The 21,627-nt window shown below is 37.8% G+C and overlaps 2 protein-coding genes across 3 annotated transcripts; one reads left to right on the top strand and one right to left on the bottom strand.

The window, feature by feature from the left end:
• The first annotated feature begins 44 nt into the window (after positions 1-44).
• On the top strand, positions 45-7,441 carry f8a (coagulation factor VIII associated). The gene is made up of 12 exons (XM_044113727.1): positions 45-155; positions 1,393-1,439; positions 2,659-2,731; positions 3,546-3,705; positions 3,818-3,886; positions 4,000-4,120; positions 4,221-4,313; positions 4,450-4,514; positions 5,021-5,102; positions 5,244-5,290; positions 6,650-6,705; positions 6,818-7,441. The coding sequence occupies exons 1-12, from the start codon at positions 97-99 to the stop codon at positions 6,897-6,899; spliced, it is 954 nt and encodes a 317-aa protein (XP_043969662.1). The 5' UTR covers positions 45-96; the 3' UTR covers positions 6,900-7,441.
• On the bottom strand, positions 7,115-16,411 carry emp1 (epithelial membrane protein 1). 2 transcript variants are annotated; one of them, XM_044113731.1, is made up of 5 exons: positions 16,307-16,411; positions 15,458-15,542; positions 13,409-13,517; positions 13,171-13,311; positions 7,115-8,831 (listed from the first exon to the last, which is right to left on the bottom strand). In XM_044113731.1, the coding sequence occupies exons 2-5, from the start codon at positions 15,530-15,532 to the stop codon at positions 8,671-8,673; spliced, it is 486 nt and encodes a 161-aa protein (XP_043969666.1). In that variant the 5' UTR covers positions 15,533-15,542; positions 16,307-16,411; the 3' UTR covers positions 7,115-8,670. The 2 variants fall into 2 exon arrangements, with proteins under 2 accessions (XP_043969666.1, XP_043969667.1); XM_044113732.1 differs by lacking the exon at positions 16,307-16,411 and adding an exon at positions 15,714-16,099.
• Between the last annotated feature and the right edge of the window lie 5,216 nt (positions 16,412-21,627).

Below are 21,627 nucleotides of genomic sequence, written 5' to 3' on the forward strand. Positions count from 1 at the left end.
GCCAGCCAATGAAACCTTGAAAAGATCTTCAGTAAGCCAATCGCAAAGCTTCTGTCAGAATGATTTCCTGGTTTGGTTTGTTTAGCTGTGTCGACCATGGCTGCGGAAGGCGATTTTCTGGCGAGATACAGAGCTGTGTCAAATAAATTGAAGAAGTCAGTAAGACTTTAACTTACTTTGTTTCACTGAGAGTTTGAAAGAAATGACTAGACAACGTTAAGAACAATAACGTTTTTTTTTTTTATCTTGAATGCTGTATGTAGCATTGAAGGCTAATGCTAACAGCCAAAGCTAGCGGTCGCTGTCCGTCTCTGCCATTTTTTTTTAATTATCTGTGCAATGCATGTGTTTGCTTATTTTTTTATTAACTTGACGTTAGCTTTGACGTTTATTCCTTTTTGAGTAAGCATTACCTTTATTGGTTAGTGGTAGTCGCTGGTTTGATTTCAGGAAAACATGTCCCCAAGCCGTTCATCGTTATACACATAACCACAAAAGAAATGTCAGACTTCATAATATTGAGGTGTAAGACCAAGAAGAATAACATGAATGTGACCAAATGGATTTTTCTTGCATAACAATTGCGTTAAAATGAGAGCGAGAAAATTATTTTAGCTTTTAACCCTCCCCCTGGTTGCTTATTTTTTAAGATTAAAAATACGATTGGACTAAAGTATGGAATACTGATTTGTTAATGTAAACAAATATCTAAGCATTTGTTGATATTTCTGCTTGCAGCCATGTAAGTTATTAAATTAATCCAAATATTTTATATATTTGGATAATTATATAAAAAACTAAAATAAAAAGAGATGTCTCTATTGCTTGATCTCTATCCCCATTACTCTCTTTGTTCTTATCTAAGAGGCAAGTTGTAACTCTAAGCCAATAATATCACTCTCTGACTCCCTGAACTTGAGGTATTTTATAGTGTTAATATTTCTATGAAACATGTTTGTTTCCAGGTTTCTATAAATATATGCTGCATATAAGTTGGGCTTCACAATATTAGAAAATCACATGTTTGCGATAATATTGGTAAACTTTAAGTTGGCAACATCATTTGCTCTAGATTCCCATATTTTTCACTCGTTTCTTTCTAATCTGTGCTTCTGTGACCTGTATCATATTTGGTATTGTAATCTGTGCCAGGTGTGAACATTTAACTGCATTAAGATTCCATCCTTATTCCAAACAATCCTTTGCCTTATTGTTGTTGTGTTCACTGGTATTAACATGTTGCTATATTTTGTGTATCCCTAATCAAACTCTAAGTCTTCATCACTGTCAGATTTAAGCCCTGTAACACATAACGGGTCAAAGATTAATCCAAAGCTTCACTTCAGCTAATTATTTGATGTAAATGCTTCTGGTTTTGGTTTCTCATTGCAGACGTTTTCTCCGGAAGCCAAATGTAGCTGAAGCCAGTGAGCAGTTTGGTGAGTCGATGCTTTTCCAGGATTCAAGATTATCTGCTGTCTGTAGCAGCTGGGTATATTTGCATCCGTGAGATAGATGTTTTTTCACCTGCATAGCTTCTTAATTGTTATATTGATAATTAGTCCTTACATAGGAAACTTTTTCCTTATGAGTAAGATTTTTCTTTCTTGTAGCAGTAATGTTTGACAAAACTAAGAATAAACTTGTAACCTGCTGCTTTTAGAACTGTCTTTATATTAGAAAATACATTTCATAAAATGTAAATAGCCCTAAACAACCACTGACTATTATGAATCTTAGCAAAGGTCTATAAAAGATTCAGATTGCTTAAGAGCCATTGATTTAGTCTATTCTGTTGTTCTCTTCTAACACTTTTTCTGCCCAAACAAAAATGTTCATCAGGAGGCTGTCAAGGCTCCAGTGGAGCAGTTACCTGAAACAGAAAATAGACACAAAGAGGCATTTTCTTGTCATGGTTGTGAAACTCTGTGTCTGCAGACTGTCAGGATATCAGAGACAGATTTAGCTCCATGGCTATATAGGTTTTAATTGTAGCAACTGTTAAAGATTGAGATGGATGTAGTAAAACCTTGAAGAACAGCTGAAAATCTGTCTCTTTGTGAGACAGTTTTGACTGATCCAATTTTATTTAGTCGGGTTTCTTATAGCTGCCACATAGCTGACAGGAAATAATGTTTACAATATTTAAGTAACAAATTGAATAATTGTGCCGTAGATTGTTCATCATGATCCTAAAGACTGAACTGCTCACTGGGCAACAGAAAAAGTGATTGTCAGCATAAAGCTACTCCTGTTATATACAACAAACACGGCAGGTTAGTAAGGTTGGATGCACCTGTAGAGGCATAAAAAAGACCAACAATGCAGTAAATTCAGCATTAAAGTACAAAGAACAGATTTAAAATGTGTTCACTCAACATGGACAGAAAAAAGCTTGTTTTAATTCTTCATCGTGTGTCTTTCCTTTCAGTTTAGCTGCCCTGATTTTCAGGATGAAGGTTGTGTGTCCTGCACACAGTCCTCATTTCTTTCCACAAATATCTTTAATAGCTTTGTTAGGGTGAGAAATGATCTGAACAGGACACCAGCGCTGTCACTTGGTCTGCCCCTGTGGTAACAGGGAGCAGATGTTGTAGAACAGTTTCACTGTTTGCCTCGTCTGTTTCATTGATTTTCCTTCTGCATGCGTGCTTCCAGGTCAGCTGGCGAAGGAGCTGAAGCAGCAGGACTGTCTTCAGTATGCTGCCTTCTGTAACCTGGCCATGGCTCGGTGCGTGCACACAGCCAACGTAGAATTTCAATGTTGTTTAGACGTCTTTATCGTTATTTCAGTCTGCTGTTCACTTGGTTGTGATGGTGACTTAATGGGAGATTTTGGGACATTTTCCTCAGCGGTTATATTGACTTATTGAAAGTGTTGTTGATATTTGATGTTATTATTGGATCTGAGTGATCTGATTATGAATGTATGGGGTTAAAGGCTTGAAACCCACTATAATAATGTATCCATGTCCATATTTTTGTCTACATCGTTACAGGTATTACATATTTTTTTTACTACCTGCAGCAGTATTTGTGTCTCGGAGTGTTTGCTGTTGAGTCAGCTGAGTTTAGCTCCAGTCTTTTGCTCACTCTAAGCTACTCTTTCGAAACAAACATGGCAGATAAAGCATTTTACTGCTGCCAGATGAACCTGGTTTTAAATGTTCTAAGTTTCCTAAGTCTGAAGTGGTCTAAAAACGTAAGCGAAGTTATGTCGAGGTAAATTTTGTTATGCCACATGGGGGATGAAGCCTGGACAAAGTGTTGTCCAGGCTCACAAACGAGTTGTATATCTGCTACATTTTCCCATTTTTCCTACACATTTTACCGATTAGCTGGCGGTATTCAAATGTGCAGAATCCTAAATCCATTTCTCTTTCATCTTGTTTTAATCTCACATTAATGTTGATATTTAAATGGATTCAAAATGTAACACTGCACCACTTTTTTTTTTCAGCGACCAATAAATGTGACTATTTCAAAATGACTCAAATCACTTCTGCATTCAGCTCCATGTATGTTTTTTTTTTATTAATGTACAGGTGTGAGCAGACCCTTTTTAATGCTCCAGGAGAAGCGCTGGCCTTAACGGATGCTGCGCGTCTCTTTCTGTCATCTGAGAAGGAGATTAGAGCCCTGCAGGCTCCGAGCTTCGATGAACACCTTCAAGCTGCCCTCAACTGCTACAGTTTTGCCATTAAGGTAGGCTGTGTAACAGCAGCAGTACTCCGTTCAGTGTAATATCTGAAAACAGATGGGAGTCTGACTGCATTCTTGTGCTGTGACTGAATGCTGATGTGAAAATGTGTTACAGGTGTACATTGAGATGAACCAGCCTGTGATGGCAGCCAGCCTGTGTTTGGAACTTGGCAACGCGCTCAAGGTTGGATTGTTGCTTCCAGCTGTCCCGTATGATTAATGAAGAAGGTTTCCATTTTTGCTTTAAGGGTCATGTAAGCCACATGGCCCATCAGTCTTTTCTCCATACTTCTACAGGAAATGAACAGACCAGGAGAAGCGATCGTTCACTTCCAGAGGGCTGCAGAGTTACAGACGCAGACGCCTATAGAAGCTCTGCTGTCCATGGGAGAGATAGCCACGTGTAAAATCCTCACACGTGAGTTGCGTTCGCTCATTCGAATGAGATCATGTCGTTTGCGGTACGTTGGGCTTGATTCCAGGTGTTTGACATTGTATTCAACTCCTCTGATTTGCAGGTGACTATGACGGTGCTTTATCAGTGTTCACAGAGATGCAGCTGATGTGTCAGGAGAGAGGACTGCAACTGCCAGGCACCACAAGCCCTATTGGTGAGGCGCCGACCAGAGCCTGCTGGTCACCATTCTCAGTTGCTCAGACTTTTGTATATTTCTATGTTGTCTCTAGTGTTGTTTATTCCTGTGGTTGAACTGAAAAGCTGACCAGTTTCTTTGTTTCAATCAAAAGGTGCCTTTCTGGACATTGTAGCAAAATGTGAGATATCTAGAGTTCTGCTGCTGATGTTACTTGAGGTAAGCTTTGTGAAAAAATTTGTTATTGTTATGTAAAGATACTTCTGAAATGTTTTTGCGCCAAACACTGGAGCCTTCTAAAAGTATTCACATACCTGCAAGTCTTTCATAATACATAAGCAATCGTACATTTCAGTGTGTTGATTGAATTTTCCAAGTACTAAACAAACTTGCGCAAATTTGTGAGGTGAAATGAACGTGAGGTATTGTTTTTGTGTGGTGTGAATTCCTGTTCAGTCAGTGCTTTGTAGAACCACCTTCTGCTGCAGAAGATGGTTCTACAAGGCAGAGTTTATACCAGCTTTGCATGTAAAGAGAGTAAAATGTTTGCCTACTCATCTTTGTAAAATACATTAAGCTCAGTTATTCTGCAATTGATTTACAAATAAACAACACTTAACCGTTAAAGCTATAAAGGAGCAAAACATTTTCAGGCATTAAAACAGCTCAACTGCTGCAGGTCATCACATTTTAATGGAACTGCCTCGGTGTGTGTTCCTTTGCAGCCTCCACCTCAGAAGTTACTACCAGAACATGCCCAGACCCTGGAGAGGTACGCCTGGGAGTCCTTTGACCCTCATAGCCAAGGTAGATGCTCCTTAATATTTAACTGTTTGGGAGAGTTGGAGGGGAAAAAGTGAACGATTTTAGTTCCTGTCAAACTCTGAGCATGAATCAGGCGAATGACCCTGGCAGTGGTGTAAATATGAATGCTGTTTGCTCTTTCAGTGACCTTCCTGCCTGAGAATGTGTTCCTGCTTCTGCAGTCTATAGTGGTGAGTTTTGTGATACATGTACTTGGCCAAGTCAAAAGGTCCCTAACCTTTTCTGCCTCGCACGCAGAAGTTGTTTTTCATACCCTGTACATGACAGTTATTAATGTCTTGGTTGCGTTTCCCCCTTTGGCAGCATAATTACTCTTCTCTATTCGGCACCAGTGTTGCTAGACTTTTCATAGTATCTTTCAGTTTCTTGCAGTTAATATTTTGTGTTTTATTTGTACAACCACAAAGTATTTTATTGGAGTTTTATCAACTCAACATGATGATAAAATGGAAGTACAATGATAAAAGGTTGTTTTCTTTTTTCCTACTAGCAGTGAAGGTTCATCCTCCAGCAGGAAAAGAACTTTAAATATAAAGCTAGAGAGCTGGGCAATAAGTTAATAACAATGGCTGCCACAATAGACATGCGATTAATATCAATAGAAAATATGTCCAACAGAATGTTCAATAATTTCACTGAACTGCGACACAGAACCACAGAGTATTCTGGGGGATGTAGGCAAAGGAAAGGCTTTATCCACTCAAGCTCTCACGGCCAGCTAAGCAACGTTGGTGGCAACAACTAACTCACTCGCTCCTGGGTTGCTTTGCAGCAACCTGTTGAGTAACTTGCGCAGCAGTAGTTTCAGGTTTTGCCACAGTAACTCACAACTAGTTAAAAATAAAAAGACAACAATGTGGAGCGAAAGGAGAATGGATTAGTACAACTTGTGAGGAAACTGTGGCTAAAACAGGAAAGGAAAGGAAAAAAGTTTGGCTGTATTTCAGATATTTAAAATAAAAAAGCATATGAAAAATTATTGGTATTGACTAATATTAAGCCCTTATATTGTGGTAAGTTTTCATCCATTTCAACCGGCCCTAAGCACAGTAGAAAGACTGATCAAAGTATGATTGTGCTTTTTAATGGCCTACTCTTAAATATATTGACGGTGTTGATTTGCAACTGTAATTACAACAACAAGTGCTTGTACTTCTACAAAGTACTAAATTAGGCAGCTGAATAGTGAATGCATGTCACCTTTTCAGGTTTTAATTTGTAAATAAAAAAAGTATTTTATTTTCCTTCCACTTCTCAATTATACACTACTGTGTGCCAGTCTGCCTCAAAAATCTCCCCTAATTCCCAATTAAATAGAAATCTGTAATGTGACAAGAAGTGGAAAATGTTCAAGCTGTTTGACTAATATAGTAAGGCTCTGCATAAAATAAGAGTTTCTGTCCTTCTTATGCTGCTGAAGCTCATTTTATGTGGCAGTAAACAGAGAAATATGAGACGTTAACAAGCTCATTTGAATCTGTAGTTCTGTTTTTATTAGTGCGGTGTCTAACAGCAGATCTGTTCTGCAGATGGCGTGTCAGGAGAAAGACACAGAGTCCCTCAAGTCCTTGCAGACTGAGCTGTGGTGAGAATTCATAAATGTCTCGTCCCATCATGTGATCTGCACAGAGAAGCATTTCCAGGCTTCGCCATCATTTTCCATATTGATCACATTTTTGTGGCTTTTCTCTCTGCAGGCCCTTTCTTACGGCAGAGCAGAATCATCTGCTCCACCTTGTGGTTCTGGAGCGAATTGCACCGTCTGGTCAAGGCATTTAGCACAGCCTGGCCTTTACTCACTTCCTCTGGGAACAATGCCGTGTGTAATGGAATACTCCCGTTTCTGAGCGGTCTGTTGTAAGACCCGAAGAAGGGTTGTTTTCATGGTTGAGGAACTCTGGGAGAGACATTTTTATGTTTTATTTACTCATTTCAACCTGGACCAATTCATATATGATTTAAAACGAGGTTTTCTTGAGGTAAAATACAGCGTCTGTTTGTTTGAATTGACTTTATTAGTAAAAGACATGGCTTAGATTCCAATGTAAATACAAACAAATTGTCTAATGCATAGTTCTGTTAAATGGTAAAACGTAACACCTCCGCTCTTCATCCCTGGATTGTTTTAAGGTTCACTCGTACAAACGTACTTTACAGAAGATAGCAGCCAACTACAAACAGAAAACAAAACATAGCTTAAAAGAAGCACACTCAATACAAAATGCTACAAAAATATAATTGGTTACATTGTACATAGACATAGAAGGTATATACCATACATGTAAAATAATGAAAAACGATTAAATGCTCTGTGAAGTAAGGCTTTTGTTTCAAGAGTTTTCATTGTTATCGCTGTTTAGGCAAGTCGCTGTACCCTCTGAGGTACAGGGCAGTAGTAACTATCAGCCTCACAACACAATTACCTCACATGATGGATTCACTCGACATATCTTTCTAAAATACAGTATATCCCAGGAGCTTCTTCTGGAGGTGCTCATCTTTTCACATCAGAACTTGGTTAGAAACTTTAGTTTTTAGCTCGACAACAGAAAAGATGAATGATACACCGCTCATGTCTTAGGATGTCAGCAACCACTGGGGAATAAAACCTGAATATAAGTGTCAAACATAAGCTGTAATTCTGATCAGAGGTTAGATCCGCTCATTACAGGAATAAGTTTCATATTCATTTTTTTTTCTCTTTTTTTTTTTTTTCCCAGGACAGGATGATGCCACAAGTAGATTCAGGAATTTTAAAAAAACAAGAATCTGATGCACAAGTTTGACTAAAATTTTTGTTCCATAAACACTCAAAAATAAATATGCACCCTTTGATATAATATATCTCTCTAAGAAAGCTTTTGGTATAATTCTGGCTGGATACTTCCTATCAAAAGGGTAGAGTTCATTCAGATTAGTTGGTTTTCAAGCAGAGGCCCATCTTTTAAGCACAGAACACACATTTTCAATTGGGTTATGGATTTCCAGGACCTTATTTTCTCATCCTGCTTTATCCGTTCTGAAATTGTACATTTGAGCTTTCAGGCGTGGGACGGATTAGCAAAAATTCACAACAAATTCAAAATTCTTTCCATTTTTGTTTAACATATAAATTAGCTCAGCAAACTGAAAATTGAGGAATATTGAATGCATGCCAGCGAGTGTATGAACAGTTCTGACTGGATCTGTACCACTCACAAATTAAACTTAGATGAACAAATCAGACGTGTGCAGCGGAAATCTAATCGGCACAGTCAGAAGAACAGCAAGTAACATTTCACACAGACTTTAAAATGCTGATAATGTCTGGCCTGAGTTTCCAGACCTACAAGTAGCTACATCGCAGAGATAAATGATTAATTAGTTAAGGTTACACAGATGAAAGCTCCTTATCTTATCCACTTACAGTCCCACTCTCCTACTCTAACTTGTTAAAATCAAAACAAGAGTATTGGCTCGTTAGCATTCCAACATATTCCTAACTGAGGATGAAGCTGACAAGTCTTGAAATGACTAAAAGGACAAAGGAGCACGGACCCCATCCTCCTATTCACTCATTCCTCTTCCTCGGGACGATGTAGGTGATGGTGAGGAAGAGTGTGAGGACGAAAGAGATCCACGCCAGGATGTAGCTGTGGCCGTACCCTCCTTTTTTGTCAGTGGTGTGAAGCTGCGCTGTGTAGATCGAGGCTGCGGTCATTATGCACAGGCCTGCGGGAGAGGATGAAGGAAGGAAATGGGGAGTGATGATGCACAGAGATGAGATTTTTAGAATTAGTCACGTTTTCTCTGAAAAGGAAAAAAGTCAACAGCAGCAAGATTGAAAGATGGCTTGTGTACAGCTCCAGGCCATTCAGTTTAAACAGTAAAACCATTAATATTATATAGATTCTGATTTATTTAAAGTTTTTATTTCAGTTCATTACAATGATTATTATAAGTAGGGGTTAGCAGTATGCACTTAAAAGTTTTATTATAATACTTTGTGGTATCATTCCTACACATACCCATTTGTAATGAGCTTCCTTAACATACCAGGCACACAAAAAAGTGTGATTTATATCACTAATCTGCACACAGTAATTACATCTAGTTATATTTTGAAATATGCTGATATTTATTGATACTTTCAATGCAAAAAATGGTGGAGAACATAGTAAAACTAACAATCTCAACAACTCAGACAGTTTGAGGCTATTTTAAGCATCAATTTGAATTTATTGTGACAACGGTAAATCAACATTCTTATCATGATTTCTAAAAAATGATCGCTGTAAATGATAAACAAAGCCAAACCCTAAATACAAGACCGAGGTTCTCACAATGTTACAATCTTACATCAGACCAGTAAATACCAGCTATTACAAGATGTTGGCCTACAGGAAAGCATGTCCATCTACTGTACATGTACTTGGTTCTTGGTCAAGGTGAACTGTCTGAAGTTACACCTCTGGAAAACCCTCTGGCTTAACAGAAGGAATGTAAAAAGCTGTTTTCTGGAGGCTTCTCTTTGAGCTGGCTTTTGAAACTCTGACTCCTACTGCAGTTCACACTGCAGCAATCTACCCCATGCCTTTGAACAGATCATGGTTGTTAGAATAATTATGTTTTGTTATCATTCTTACATAAGTAGTTACCAGTTTGCTTTTCATTTAAAGGTTTAGTATTCACACCCCAGAGAGGAAGAATTTGTTAAACCGTGTGAAAGACAAAACTTGCCTTTTCCCTAAACCTTGAAGCTGCAGCTGCTTCTTATCTTGGTATACTCCTTAAACTGTGAGTGTGTAGAATGAAGTTCTTCCTTGTTTCAGAATAGCCCCCTTCTTTTTATTTATCACTCTCCCACATTTCACTTCCGACTCCTTTCTTTCCTCCTGCTTAATAAAAAGACAGGCTTTGCTACAGGGAGTCAGAACGCATGGTAAACACCTTGGAGAAGTGGTTTGCTGTGTCTTCTCCTTCTGCAGAAGCTTGGTTGAAATCTCATAAACGTTGTCTGTGGTTGTCTCTTTATGAAGGTTTAAAAAATACCTATCAATGGTTATCCCAGTTGCTGGTGCAGATTTTCCTAACATACTTTTTCCTTCCACTCAACTTTCAATTATCATGCGTGTATAAAGCACTCTGTGACAAGCAAGCTTTTTTTATAAATGACCTCTTGTGGTTCGGCCTCATGGAAGGTGTCAGTAGCTATTTATTGGTCAGCTGTGAAGTCAGCAGGTGTCCATATATTTGCATGGACTATAAAATATTTCTGTATTAAAAATACTTTATGTCTTATTTAACACTGCAATCCCATTTTCTGAGAAACATTTTGCATTTTAATTAGCTGTAAGACAGCCATCAAGATGAATAAAAATAGTATTTTAGTAATTAATCTAATAATGAATCTAGTTTAAAAAAGTTTAACTTTTTGAACTAAATTACTAAAATGAAAAAACTTTTTAATGATCTTCTAATTTATTGAGATGTGCCTGTAAAATGAAATGAGAAATATGACAGCCACGCATTATCTTTTTCATGTCAGCACAGCTGCTGTTCTTTGTGCAAGTTTCTTTATTATTTATTAATTCTCAGCAAATGTTCAGGACTGAAAACCGAGCGACTGCAGAAGAAACATAGAGATTGCCGTATGTTTCTGAACATAGAGGAGTTCAGAAACACAGAGGATCTGAACTCCTCTGTTTCTGTCCACTTCTTTTGGTATCACCTGCTGATTACTGATTGTTTATTTCCTTAAACAATCAGTACAGGGCCAACCTGATCCATTAGAAGTAGGAACTGCCACCAAAGCATCTAAAAGGATCACACCAATTATAGTCATTTTTAAAATCCATGCCATATTCAAGTATTTTTCATGTGGTTATTCAATGCATTGCAGTACATGGCTGTGCACTAAAAAAAAAAAAAAAAAACACCTCTGGAGGCTTCCAGGATGGGAAAATCCAATTGTTTTGAATCGTGACTGACGCAACAAAGCTTTGGTGCCTTGAATAATGTAACATCCCAGGCATCCTCAGCTCACTGGCAGCTGTTTGGTGAGCTACACTTCAACTAAATCTTTGTTTTTGAGATGACAATGTAAAAAAGGAACATGTTAAGACAAGATCTTTTTTCTCCTCTATTGTTTATTGTTGCTACATTGTCATGCTTTCACACAATAACACAAACACGGTCACGGCATTTGAGGACGTCTCTCTTACTTTAAAACAGCTTAAATGTTTTACTTTCTCACTTCCTGTGAGATGAAAAGAGACAAGTTATGATTCCTAAAAGCCAATGACGTTTCTGTGGATTACCACCTGGTCAAATTCTTTAGTTGAATAGAAACATGAGTCTGAAACTGACCCACCCTTCTGTATCCCCCACTGGGGATTGTAAAGACATTGGAGGAGTCTTTGGGTGTTGCCTGAGATAAAAAATCCTAAACATTTTCTGATACATATGTGCATCAGACAAAATTGTCTTAAAACATACTGAAAGGACTGACACAAGTTGAATTTAAGAGGATCTTGTAAATGAGTCTACAGTTAAAAAGCTGTACTTGTAGAGCTGAGTGAGCTGGCAGATCGACAGGAAACGTTGCCCAGCCAAAGGCACTGACAGCTGAAACAATGGAAAGGACGATAAAACTCCTGGAAGATATCTGAACACAGTTATTGTTCCCAGATCGATGAATCTCTCATTTATTGTAAGAACAAACAAGATGGGAGCAAACTGCCAAACGTCAGAATGGGCCAGGGTGAGAGGTTTTCCCAGCAACTCGTCTCGCTATAAAAAAGACGAGTTCTTTCACATTTTGGCACTTTGCAAATGCAAACTTTTAAATATTTCATGTAGATTTTATGTGATAGAACAACACAACGTAGGACATTTTTTTAAATGAAAAGAAAATTAGTTAATACTTTGCTGAAAGACCTGTTCCGTCAACCACAGCTGCGATTCGTTTAGGGTATGACTCTACCAGCTTTGGTAGAAACATACCCTGTAATTCACATGTACAGATGTGAAGGTGTTTTCAGGAGTATATTGTTAGTTGTCTGTCACTGTGTTCACCAGTGTTCTCTAACAAACCTTTTAGGTCTTTGTGAATCAGCCAGATTTAAACTGAGATTAAATTACACACACATGGACTCTATTTGCCAATTACGTGGGTTTTCCAGGCAGCTTGTTGCACTGGATTTTATTTTAGGGTATCAGTGTGAAAGAAGCTGAATAATAAAAAATTTTATTACAAATTTTTTATTGTAATAAAAAATTTTAAATCATTAAAATGTTTCTTTAGCTTCACAACTTTATGCTACTCTGTGTAACATAAAATTGTGATCATATAAAAACCAAAAATTTGAAAAAGCATTTATATCATACTGTATGCTGCACCAAAACCAAGTCAGGCGTTATTATGTGTGACTGGACTAAAAGATCAGGTTAAGGAAGATGTATGTACATCCAAAGCAGCCAAACACTAACTGTTGATTGCGTGTAAACAGCAATGAGAAGTAGCCATGGACTGCAGATGATTGGATGGTCGTAATCAGTGATGGATCTGTGCTGGATGATTAGATGGTAACAGAACTACTGTTGCAGTCAGAATATGTGGCTGTAAGTATGAAGGACCATGAGGAAAAGTGTTCACAATTTATAACTTAATAACAACCTACATAGTGAGCAAACATAAGCTGTCATTTACAGTTTAGGATTTGCATCTCATTTGAGCTGATCTGTGCATGGAGGCTCAAGCGCCACATGTTTTCTCTGACCTTTAAAACATGATCTCAAACACATTGTTATTATTTTTAGTTATTTAGCCTTAGGGATTACTAATAATGCATCTTTTTATAATGCTACAAAATCTCATATTTATTTCTGCTTTTTTTTTTTTTTTTCAATCGTCTGCATCGTTTTGAAGGCATCGAGGTTTAATGGCATCATTGACCTCGGTCAGCCAAGCATGTGGCATCCGTAAGAAACAAAATGCAGTGATACGAAACAGGGACATGAATCAATATCTCTCACAGCAGCACTCTGCATTTGACTCCAGGTTACTTACAAGCGATTAACTGTAAAATGCCAGTGAAGATGAACCTCTGCCCCTTGGGCAGGGTAAACAGCTGAGCCACGAACACAAACAGGGCCAGGATGGTGAAAAAGCAGGCCAGCACCGAGGTGGCCTGCACCGACTGGAGGAAGTCTACAGGGAGACGGAGAGTTAAAAGAAAAAAAAATTACTTTTTCAGTTAACACCGCTCATTTTAAATTTAGTTTTTTGTTCTTTTTTGTATTCAAACCTGATTGGACTTCTGTGTATTTCTTCAGATCGCTATAATGCCAGTCTAAGTTTATTAAGTCCCACCTGCCCCACAGGTCTGTGTATGCAGTGTCAGTAACCCACCAGGCCTGAAAACAAGAATAAATGTCAAAACATACAGAGGCACAAAATGATTACAATGCAAACATTCAGAAGTTGTATTCTTGGCAAAGGTTTCTTTCCTCATCTTGTTTTTCCCTCTAATGTGTGTGGGCGTGCGTGTGTGTTCATCAGTGTGGGCAGACCAATTCACTGTTGTCTTAAAAAGGTTTTTTTTATTATCCTATACACATTGCTCTGCTTGTTTTTGTGCATGTGGAGGTTTGAAGATCTGCAACACAGTGGGCGGTGAAAACATAATTTGACATTTAAGTCAGGCTTTATTCTCGATTCTTTACACACTTGCACTGTGGGGCCAAAGGTGCAGGGAAAAGCATTGTTGAAAACTTAGGCTGCTCTGAACTATAAAGAACTGAGATATAATTTAATGCGAAGAGTCAGACTTTTATGTAAAATCAAATTCACTCTAAACATGGTAAATCACATACAAAACAACATGTCATGTTTGGTTTTTCTATTCGTTTTGCTGTTTTATTGTAGAGCATTGTTTAGTCAAGACAAAATCCACAGTCTTCGTAAGAATATTTTACACACACACACACTTGTTGACATCACATAGGGCATATAGCAAATAATCACAGTTCTTATAGAAAATTTTGTCCTTTTTATTCTCTTTTCACTATTGTTTTTATCTAATTCCTTATTTTGAGGTGCTTGCATGTTGTTATTTATTTTCACACCAAAACACTGGAGATGCAGTAGAAAACACCTCATGGATTTCAGGAATATTTGCCAAAAATGTTAAAAGTTCAGGGTTGGGGCAAGGTTAAATAATATTTTCATAAAACTTTCTGATATTAAAAATCCACATCATTTCTAATCAATGTGAAGGATGTTTCCTGAAGGGCTATCCCACTGTTGTTAGCATACACAGTCTTTGTGTAAGGTAATATCATGAGTCCTGAAATTATAGTTATTTTTCAGACTCTTACTGCTAAGTGGAAAAGGAAATTGTACTTAAGTCTCATAATTAAGGGTCAACTAATAGCAAGACTTCTACATCTGGAATAAAGATTTGCACAAAGTGATTACAGAGACAGGCTAACTGTTAACCAATACTGACGCTAAAGTAGGCATCTGCTTGGAGGCTTCCTTTAAAAAGTAAACTAATGGATGTTTTACAGTTTTTAAGGAATCTGGAATGTATTTCAGTAAAGATTTCTGAATGAACAGAGCAGGAAGCGCTTTTATTTTGATAATCTGAGAATGTGTAATGACTTAGCCAGCTTAATAATATTTCAGGATTTCCTAAGTTCTGTTTTGCTTTCAAGTGAGCCAAGAACATTTAATACAACATTTAGTTAAAGTAGCATCAGTGTTTATCACCCCACAGCTAACATGAACAGGTTGTTGTCATCATAAACTGCTCACAGTCCACTGTTACTAGTGAAAAAACTTTCCACAGTAAAACATGAAACTATGTATGTTGGAGCTGCAGTCTAGCTTTCACAATGGCTTGCTTTCATTAGTGGTTACATGAACTGGGTCATTCTGCCAAATGGGTGCCATCTCCTTTTTGTAAATTTCCAAAATTAAAGTATTTTTTTATATATTTTGTTCTAACCTGAATCTACTAGTGTACACAAGTGATCAATGGTCATCTCAGCTAACTTTATTTAACTTTTACAAAGGTTTTTAGCCAAGGATGGTTGCAATTTTAAAATGGCAAAATATCGGGTATAAATTGGTGAAGGGGTTGACTGACCCAAACCCATGAAATCAGTTCTGTTGCCTCTTGTGATGTCATCATCCAAATTGAAAACAATTTAGCGGGGATTTTTGTCATTCAGTGTAATTTTTTAAGCTCCTACAGTGAAAATTTGGTTCCCAGCTTTGTTTTTGCCATGCGTAGTTAGTGGGGGGAAAAACCACTTCCGCACCCCTAAGTAAGAAAATAAAAAGCACTCACGTTATCAATGGTGGCCACCAGGAGTAGGATGACGGTGGTGACGTGCAAAATGACGATCCCTGCCAGCACCAACATTGTGACAACTCTGAAAATTGATAAATGAGAGGAATGCGAACGGAATCACATCAATGCTTATTTTCCACTCACATGCGCTTTATAGGACGCATCAATTAACACGCAGCACGAGTTCCAGTTAAACAATTTAACATTGAAAGACGTTGAAAACAGAGAGGAGAGAGACAGAGAGAGCCATTACATGCGAATCCAAACACGCCCCGGGAGTCAGGAGGATTTTTGAACAACATCTGGAGTCAGACACGTCGCACAGTCAGGCGGTTTGACGCTCCAAAGCGCTTTCTTTTACAATTCAGTCCTCTTTTCTAGCAACTTAAAGTCAATTCCTCCCCAATTAAATGCTCTGAAAACTCCTGCTTTTCGCTTATCTTCTCGTTTTCACCGCTTCCCGCAGTTTCCGTCGACGAGAAAGGCGCGTTTGTTTGGACGTGTTTGGGCATTCCCAAATGGGACCCTTTCAGTTAAACACACACACACGCACGCACGCACACAGGCCCGACACCGCAGTCAACAACTTCAGAAAGAGCGCGAGAATCCAGCAAGGCAAAAACGAATCATAACTCTAACTTGCACAAAAGCAAAAATGACTATATTAGATGTGCAACCTCTTTGACGCCCTTATTGTGCTTATTTTACCCTTCAGCGCTTTTAAAGTGCACTCGGCTAAGGTTATCTCTCTTTATAAAAGCAAATAAAACTGATAACACAGTTCCGCAGAGTATGTCCTGTAATCCGGGACTTCTCCGAAATAGAAACAGAATGAATAAAAGTTACCTGAAAGCACTTCAAGTCTGGGCGCAGCAGCTGCTTGGGAATGTGTAAAAGTGTGTCCACACCCTGCTTCTAATTCTCAACACACACATCTCCCTGTTTTCTCACTCACTTTCCACCCCTTTTTACTTTCTCCTCTTAGCCCCACCCAGAAAGTCTCAAATATATATGTGTATTTGTTTCAATAAAAGAAAGACTCCAACCTTTCATGATGTACTTAAAACTGTGCGTTAAACCTAAAAATCCGACTTTGCGATGAGTTAGTGTGATGTTTTATATTTTTAAATGTTTGAGTCGAGTGGCTCAACTTTTCCCGTGTGTAGATGGCAGTTAGAGGAAGAATCCCCTCTAACTTCCATTTTCTGTGCCATTGTGCACCCAGAATAATTTTTGCAATGATGGCACATTAGACAGAGTTGTATCCAGTGGAGCAGCGCGATCTGAGCCCATCTTCTGTGAAACAGCTACTCTCTGATGGTGACATTTAAAGCGTGAGGGGAAAAGCAAAGAGAAGACTATAACTAGACATCTACATTTCAACAACAAGGCTCCTGTTTTGGATAAACGTGATCAAAAGTATTAGTATGATCATTTCTGTCCCAGCTGCAAACAAAGCAACCCATAGCAAGACTGCTGCCATCATGTTTCACCCTGGAGAGCTGGCCAATCTGTCTGAACATGTTGCCACATGACTGGATCTTCTAATGTTAAAAATACTCAAAGGATATAATTTTACTTAGTCAACAATTCTCAAATATTTTTTTTAGTTTATATTTTCTTTACCTGCTCAATAATAAACTATCCATCAAACCATAAGTTATTCTCATTCACCTGTCTGTAGATCTAAAAAATAAAGGGTCTCACACAACTGCTATATGAGAAAAGCTTGCAGTTTCTGAATTGTTTAAAATCCAATTTAGCTAAAAAGAAAAAATAATAAGTTGCTCCTTAATGATGTATATTTTGACCTATATAAATTATCCAATTACCACCTATCCAATGTTTGTTTTTAAAAATGTTCAACTGTCCAGTTGCTGCTGAAACCTGATGTAAGTAATGTTTTTTTTTTTTATTTAACTGCTTTATTTTTGATGTCATGATGATATAGCTTTGTGGTCATAGTTAAAGTAAGTAGGTTGTAATGGTGGACAACCTTTTAAGGGTTTGCATAAAGTTGACATATATCTGATGAAGAAAGCAATCTTCTAACTACCAACAACATCTGAGATCTGAAAAGACTGAAATCGTGAAGTTACCGAATGACAAAATTTCTCTTCCAAAAAGTTGACCCAGACTAAGTTTTGGCTCCTGAAACCATGGCAACCCCAATAGGAACTCATTAATAACTTATTCCTGGAAGAAAGGCCTTTCTGTTTTACATTTTCAAAATTATTTTTCACTAAACACCAGTACACAAATAGTACATTTTGCTTCAACATTTTACCTCATGGAGTTCCCTCTTATGAAGAAGAGATCAATTTCAGTTCAATCCATTCTTTTTACAGTTCATTTTTGCATTAAGGCCAAGTTTAGTGTAAATAGCCACATAAATTCATGCAAATTATCTTCTAATGTTGTGTTATTAAAGGGTTATAAAAGAAAATATGCATGAACCTCTGTGAAATTCTTGAGATTAGAGAATCCCTGTAAGAACATGTTTCAGTGGAACACCAGTTCTGGTTACTTGTGAGTTTGAGAGAATTTGGATGATCCAAAACATCCAAAGTATCAGTGGGTGTGTTCTTGCTAAATTAAAAATATTTTCAAAGGATTAAAACTATGACTGTGAGCTGCTCAGCCTATGGAATTTTTCATGCATTCATGAGCTTTATAAATGTTCAGCAGCTACAGTATGTTGATTGCTTTATGCCAGAACCACATTTATAAGTTCATCAAAGGTATCAACAGGCTCATCTGTGAGAAACACTGCAATTGAACCTCGGGATTCACTGTCGTAGCATTGAACTATGACAAAATGTCTGCACAGTTCTCATCAGAGCTTTGCTTTGACCGAATGTTTAATATCTTATTTTTTCACACACAGAGTGATGTGTTTTGAATATAAACAGGCCCAGCAGGTCACCAAATTTTCTGCTTTTCATGATGTCAAGATAAAGAGGTTCAGTTCCTTGTAAAGTTATTCATATCTCTTGATTTTTCTTTTTATTATTTTGCATTTGATATTTTCTTATTACGACCTTCAGATTATTGTGGATCTTGATCCATCTTCCTATAACTCAAACCAGCGCTCCCTGTGCCTGCTCAAGAAAAGCATCTCCATATACTAGAGCGGGGGTGGGGACTCCTGGTCCTGGAGGGCCGGTGTCCTGCAACTCTTAGATGTCTCCTTGGTCCAACACGCTTGAATCCAACAGCTGAATCACCTCCTAAGTGCAGTCAGGTTCTCCAGAGTCCTGCTAATGACCTTATTATTTGACTCAAGTGTGTTCAAGTAGAGATACATCTAAAAGTTGCAGGACACCGACCCTCGAGGACCAGGAGTGCCCACCCCTGTACTAGAGGGTTAAAAATTATGATTCATCAAGCTGTTTGTTATGTTTTCAATTGGATAATACCCCTCAGTCTGAATATTTACATCTGCAGCAAGAATTGTCTTACAGAAAACCTGTCTCTGAGGCCCAACTTCCTACCCCATGCAATAATTTTGTTAATTGCAGATGCTACAGAGCAGCACCATATATGGAGATCCCTTTGCAAAACATCTGTGGCAGGTTACAGCACGGGACCTGTAAGAGCAATAATGCACTTCGTTGGAACTGTCTTCCTAAAATTCTAATAAAATGCATTAAAGTTTGTTCTTGCAAAGTCATAAAGTGTCTAAGAGTGTCAGCGGTCTAAATTTATAGTTGCAAGTCTGTAGCTGTAAGAACATTCCTCAATGCTGGTGTCTCCTAGTCTTCTCTGAAGGTCTCCATTAAATGAGAGAATCATTGTCTTAGACAGAGAATGACAGTTATTATGTCCCTTGCCTCTGAGCTGGCCAGCATTTCTCATTGTTTTGGAACATCTCTGTTTACCCCATGAGCACCAAGCCAGAAAGTTGAAAACCTGAAGGCAATTTTTCCTGTTTTTATTTTTTTTGGCTTTGTCTGTCTTCAAACTGAAAAAAAAAGGTTTATATATTGGAAAAGTAACCAGTTTTCTGGTCTACTGAATATGGAAACTTGGATTTAACTCTGTGTTCCCTGTGTTACACATAAGGGCTGCACAGAATTAGGAAATTAAGTGATATGTAATAACATGGATGCAGGTTGTGATGAAAAACCCTTTTATTAAGTGATGTTAATGTTTTTTTCATTTGCATCCACTGCAAATAGAATGCAGGTTGTGAGTAGTCTATCCAGGAAACTTTAACAAAAGCAACCCATTATTTATAGTTCAACAATATTTTGCAGAATAAGTTGGAATTAAACATTTAAGTAGTTTTCTTATTGACTTTACCAGAACATCTTGGTGATTTTCTTTAACACTGTCTTCTGCATCAAACAACAAACATCAGAAATCATATTACTGGAGAGCGCAATGTACGACATGATTAGCTAATATTTTTTGGGGCCCATAGTTATTGGTGATATGATTATTATGCAAGTGAAACTGTGGGAACTATTCATTTGCAATGTTCAGTACTTTTCTCCTCATTTTATATAATCTCATTGTTTTTCACTCACTAACATCATAAGAGGCCTGTAAAATGAAATGTACCCTGTCTCTAGCATTCATAAAATTCTGGTACTCTAACATCAGTGAAATCTAAAGTTAATCAGATTTTTTTTTATGCCAGCCTGAGGAATGAGTAGTAAATACTTTATATTTACTCTCAGTAACAGAAAGGACTTCATTCATCTCAATATTCTGTTTGTGGAATATTCTACTGCTCACACATTGCATTTTATTCAAATACACATTTCATTCAAATACACATAATCAAAATGGATATTGCTAGACAGCTATTATTTTACCAGCATGGGTGAAGTAAAGTCAGATATTATGGGATTAGTTGGCAGAATTTAAACACCGTCCATCTTGGATGAAACAAACTGTCACAGAGTGGCTTCTTGAGGAGCGCGGCTATCTGACAGCCGGTGATCTCTCAGAGAAACTGGCCTGGACTGATGAAGTTCTGCTCTGAGTACTACAATGGCTGCTTTATTCTGTCTGAGCCGGGAAGGGTGCAGATGCATTCACTTCCTCTTTAGCTGTGTTTCACTCTTTTCCTCTATTGTTGACAGTAGAGTGAAGTGACAGTAAGTTGTCGGCATGAACAGACCGACAACTTAGTGAACATGACATGATTTGATGTTAGACGTAGAGAGGGTTTGTTTTCTGAGAGACAAAGACGGGGTGGGTGGGCTCAAATCAGGTAATGCTTCTGAAGAGTTGCGCAAGCTGCTAGGGCCAAAATGTTAACCAATAAAAGTGGAATGCATCTGGAACTGGAGTTGGTAACATTTTGTGTTATTTGGACAACAGTCAGTCTGGTGTTATATCAAACAGCGATACTGGGAAAGAACCAAGAGGTTGCTGATATCCTCTAATGTTGTAGGCTTTGCTAGTGGAGCATGCCCACAGTTTCCCTTCATTTTCAACAGTTCTCCTATCCCTTTCCCGTGCTCTCAGTTTATATCAGTGTCCTTCTTTTCCTCAAGCAAACAAATTAAGCAAACAGTTGTAGTCTCCATATTTCTTGCTGGATTTGTTAAGGAGCAAACTTGACTTTCATCTGCACTCAACCCCTGCAAGCAGATTTCTGACATTAAAAGTATTTCTGCACCTTTTTTCAGGACAAAAAGATATGACTCACCAAGGGCACATAAATGCACTAATTCATCTGTTTTCTATAGCTGCCTGTCCTTGCAGGAAATTAAGGGGGCTAGTCCCTATATCCACTGGTAACTGTTGGAGAGGTTTCCAGGCCTAAATGCACAAAGGTTTTATTATTATTATTTATTTATTTTTAATCTGGATCCACTGCTGAGCCTGGATCAGAGAAAATAATCATATTTAGGAAGCATCTGCTGACAGCTTCATGAAGACCAACCACCAATTAAGATTTAGTGACTGCTATGTTTTGCATTTAGTCACCTTCATTTAAAATAATACAATAAAGGTACTAAGCTTCAGAATTAATGCAAAATTTTATGAACTCCCAGGCCAAGATTGCAGAGTTAAAAGTATTTGTGGGCCTTAGAATTTTTTTTCTTCTTAACAAGTTTGAATATAATGATCTTAAAAATTGTGTTTCAAGATGTAAGTATATTTTGAAAAATTGAATTAAAGTTATTTATTTAAGAATCATTCGGCTG

Source organism: Gambusia affinis, linkage group LG04, assembly GCF_019740435.1.
Source record: "Gambusia affinis linkage group LG04, SWU_Gaff_1.0, whole genome shotgun sequence".
Classification (NCBI taxonomy): Eukaryota; Metazoa; Chordata; class Actinopteri; order Cyprinodontiformes; family Poeciliidae; genus Gambusia; species Gambusia affinis.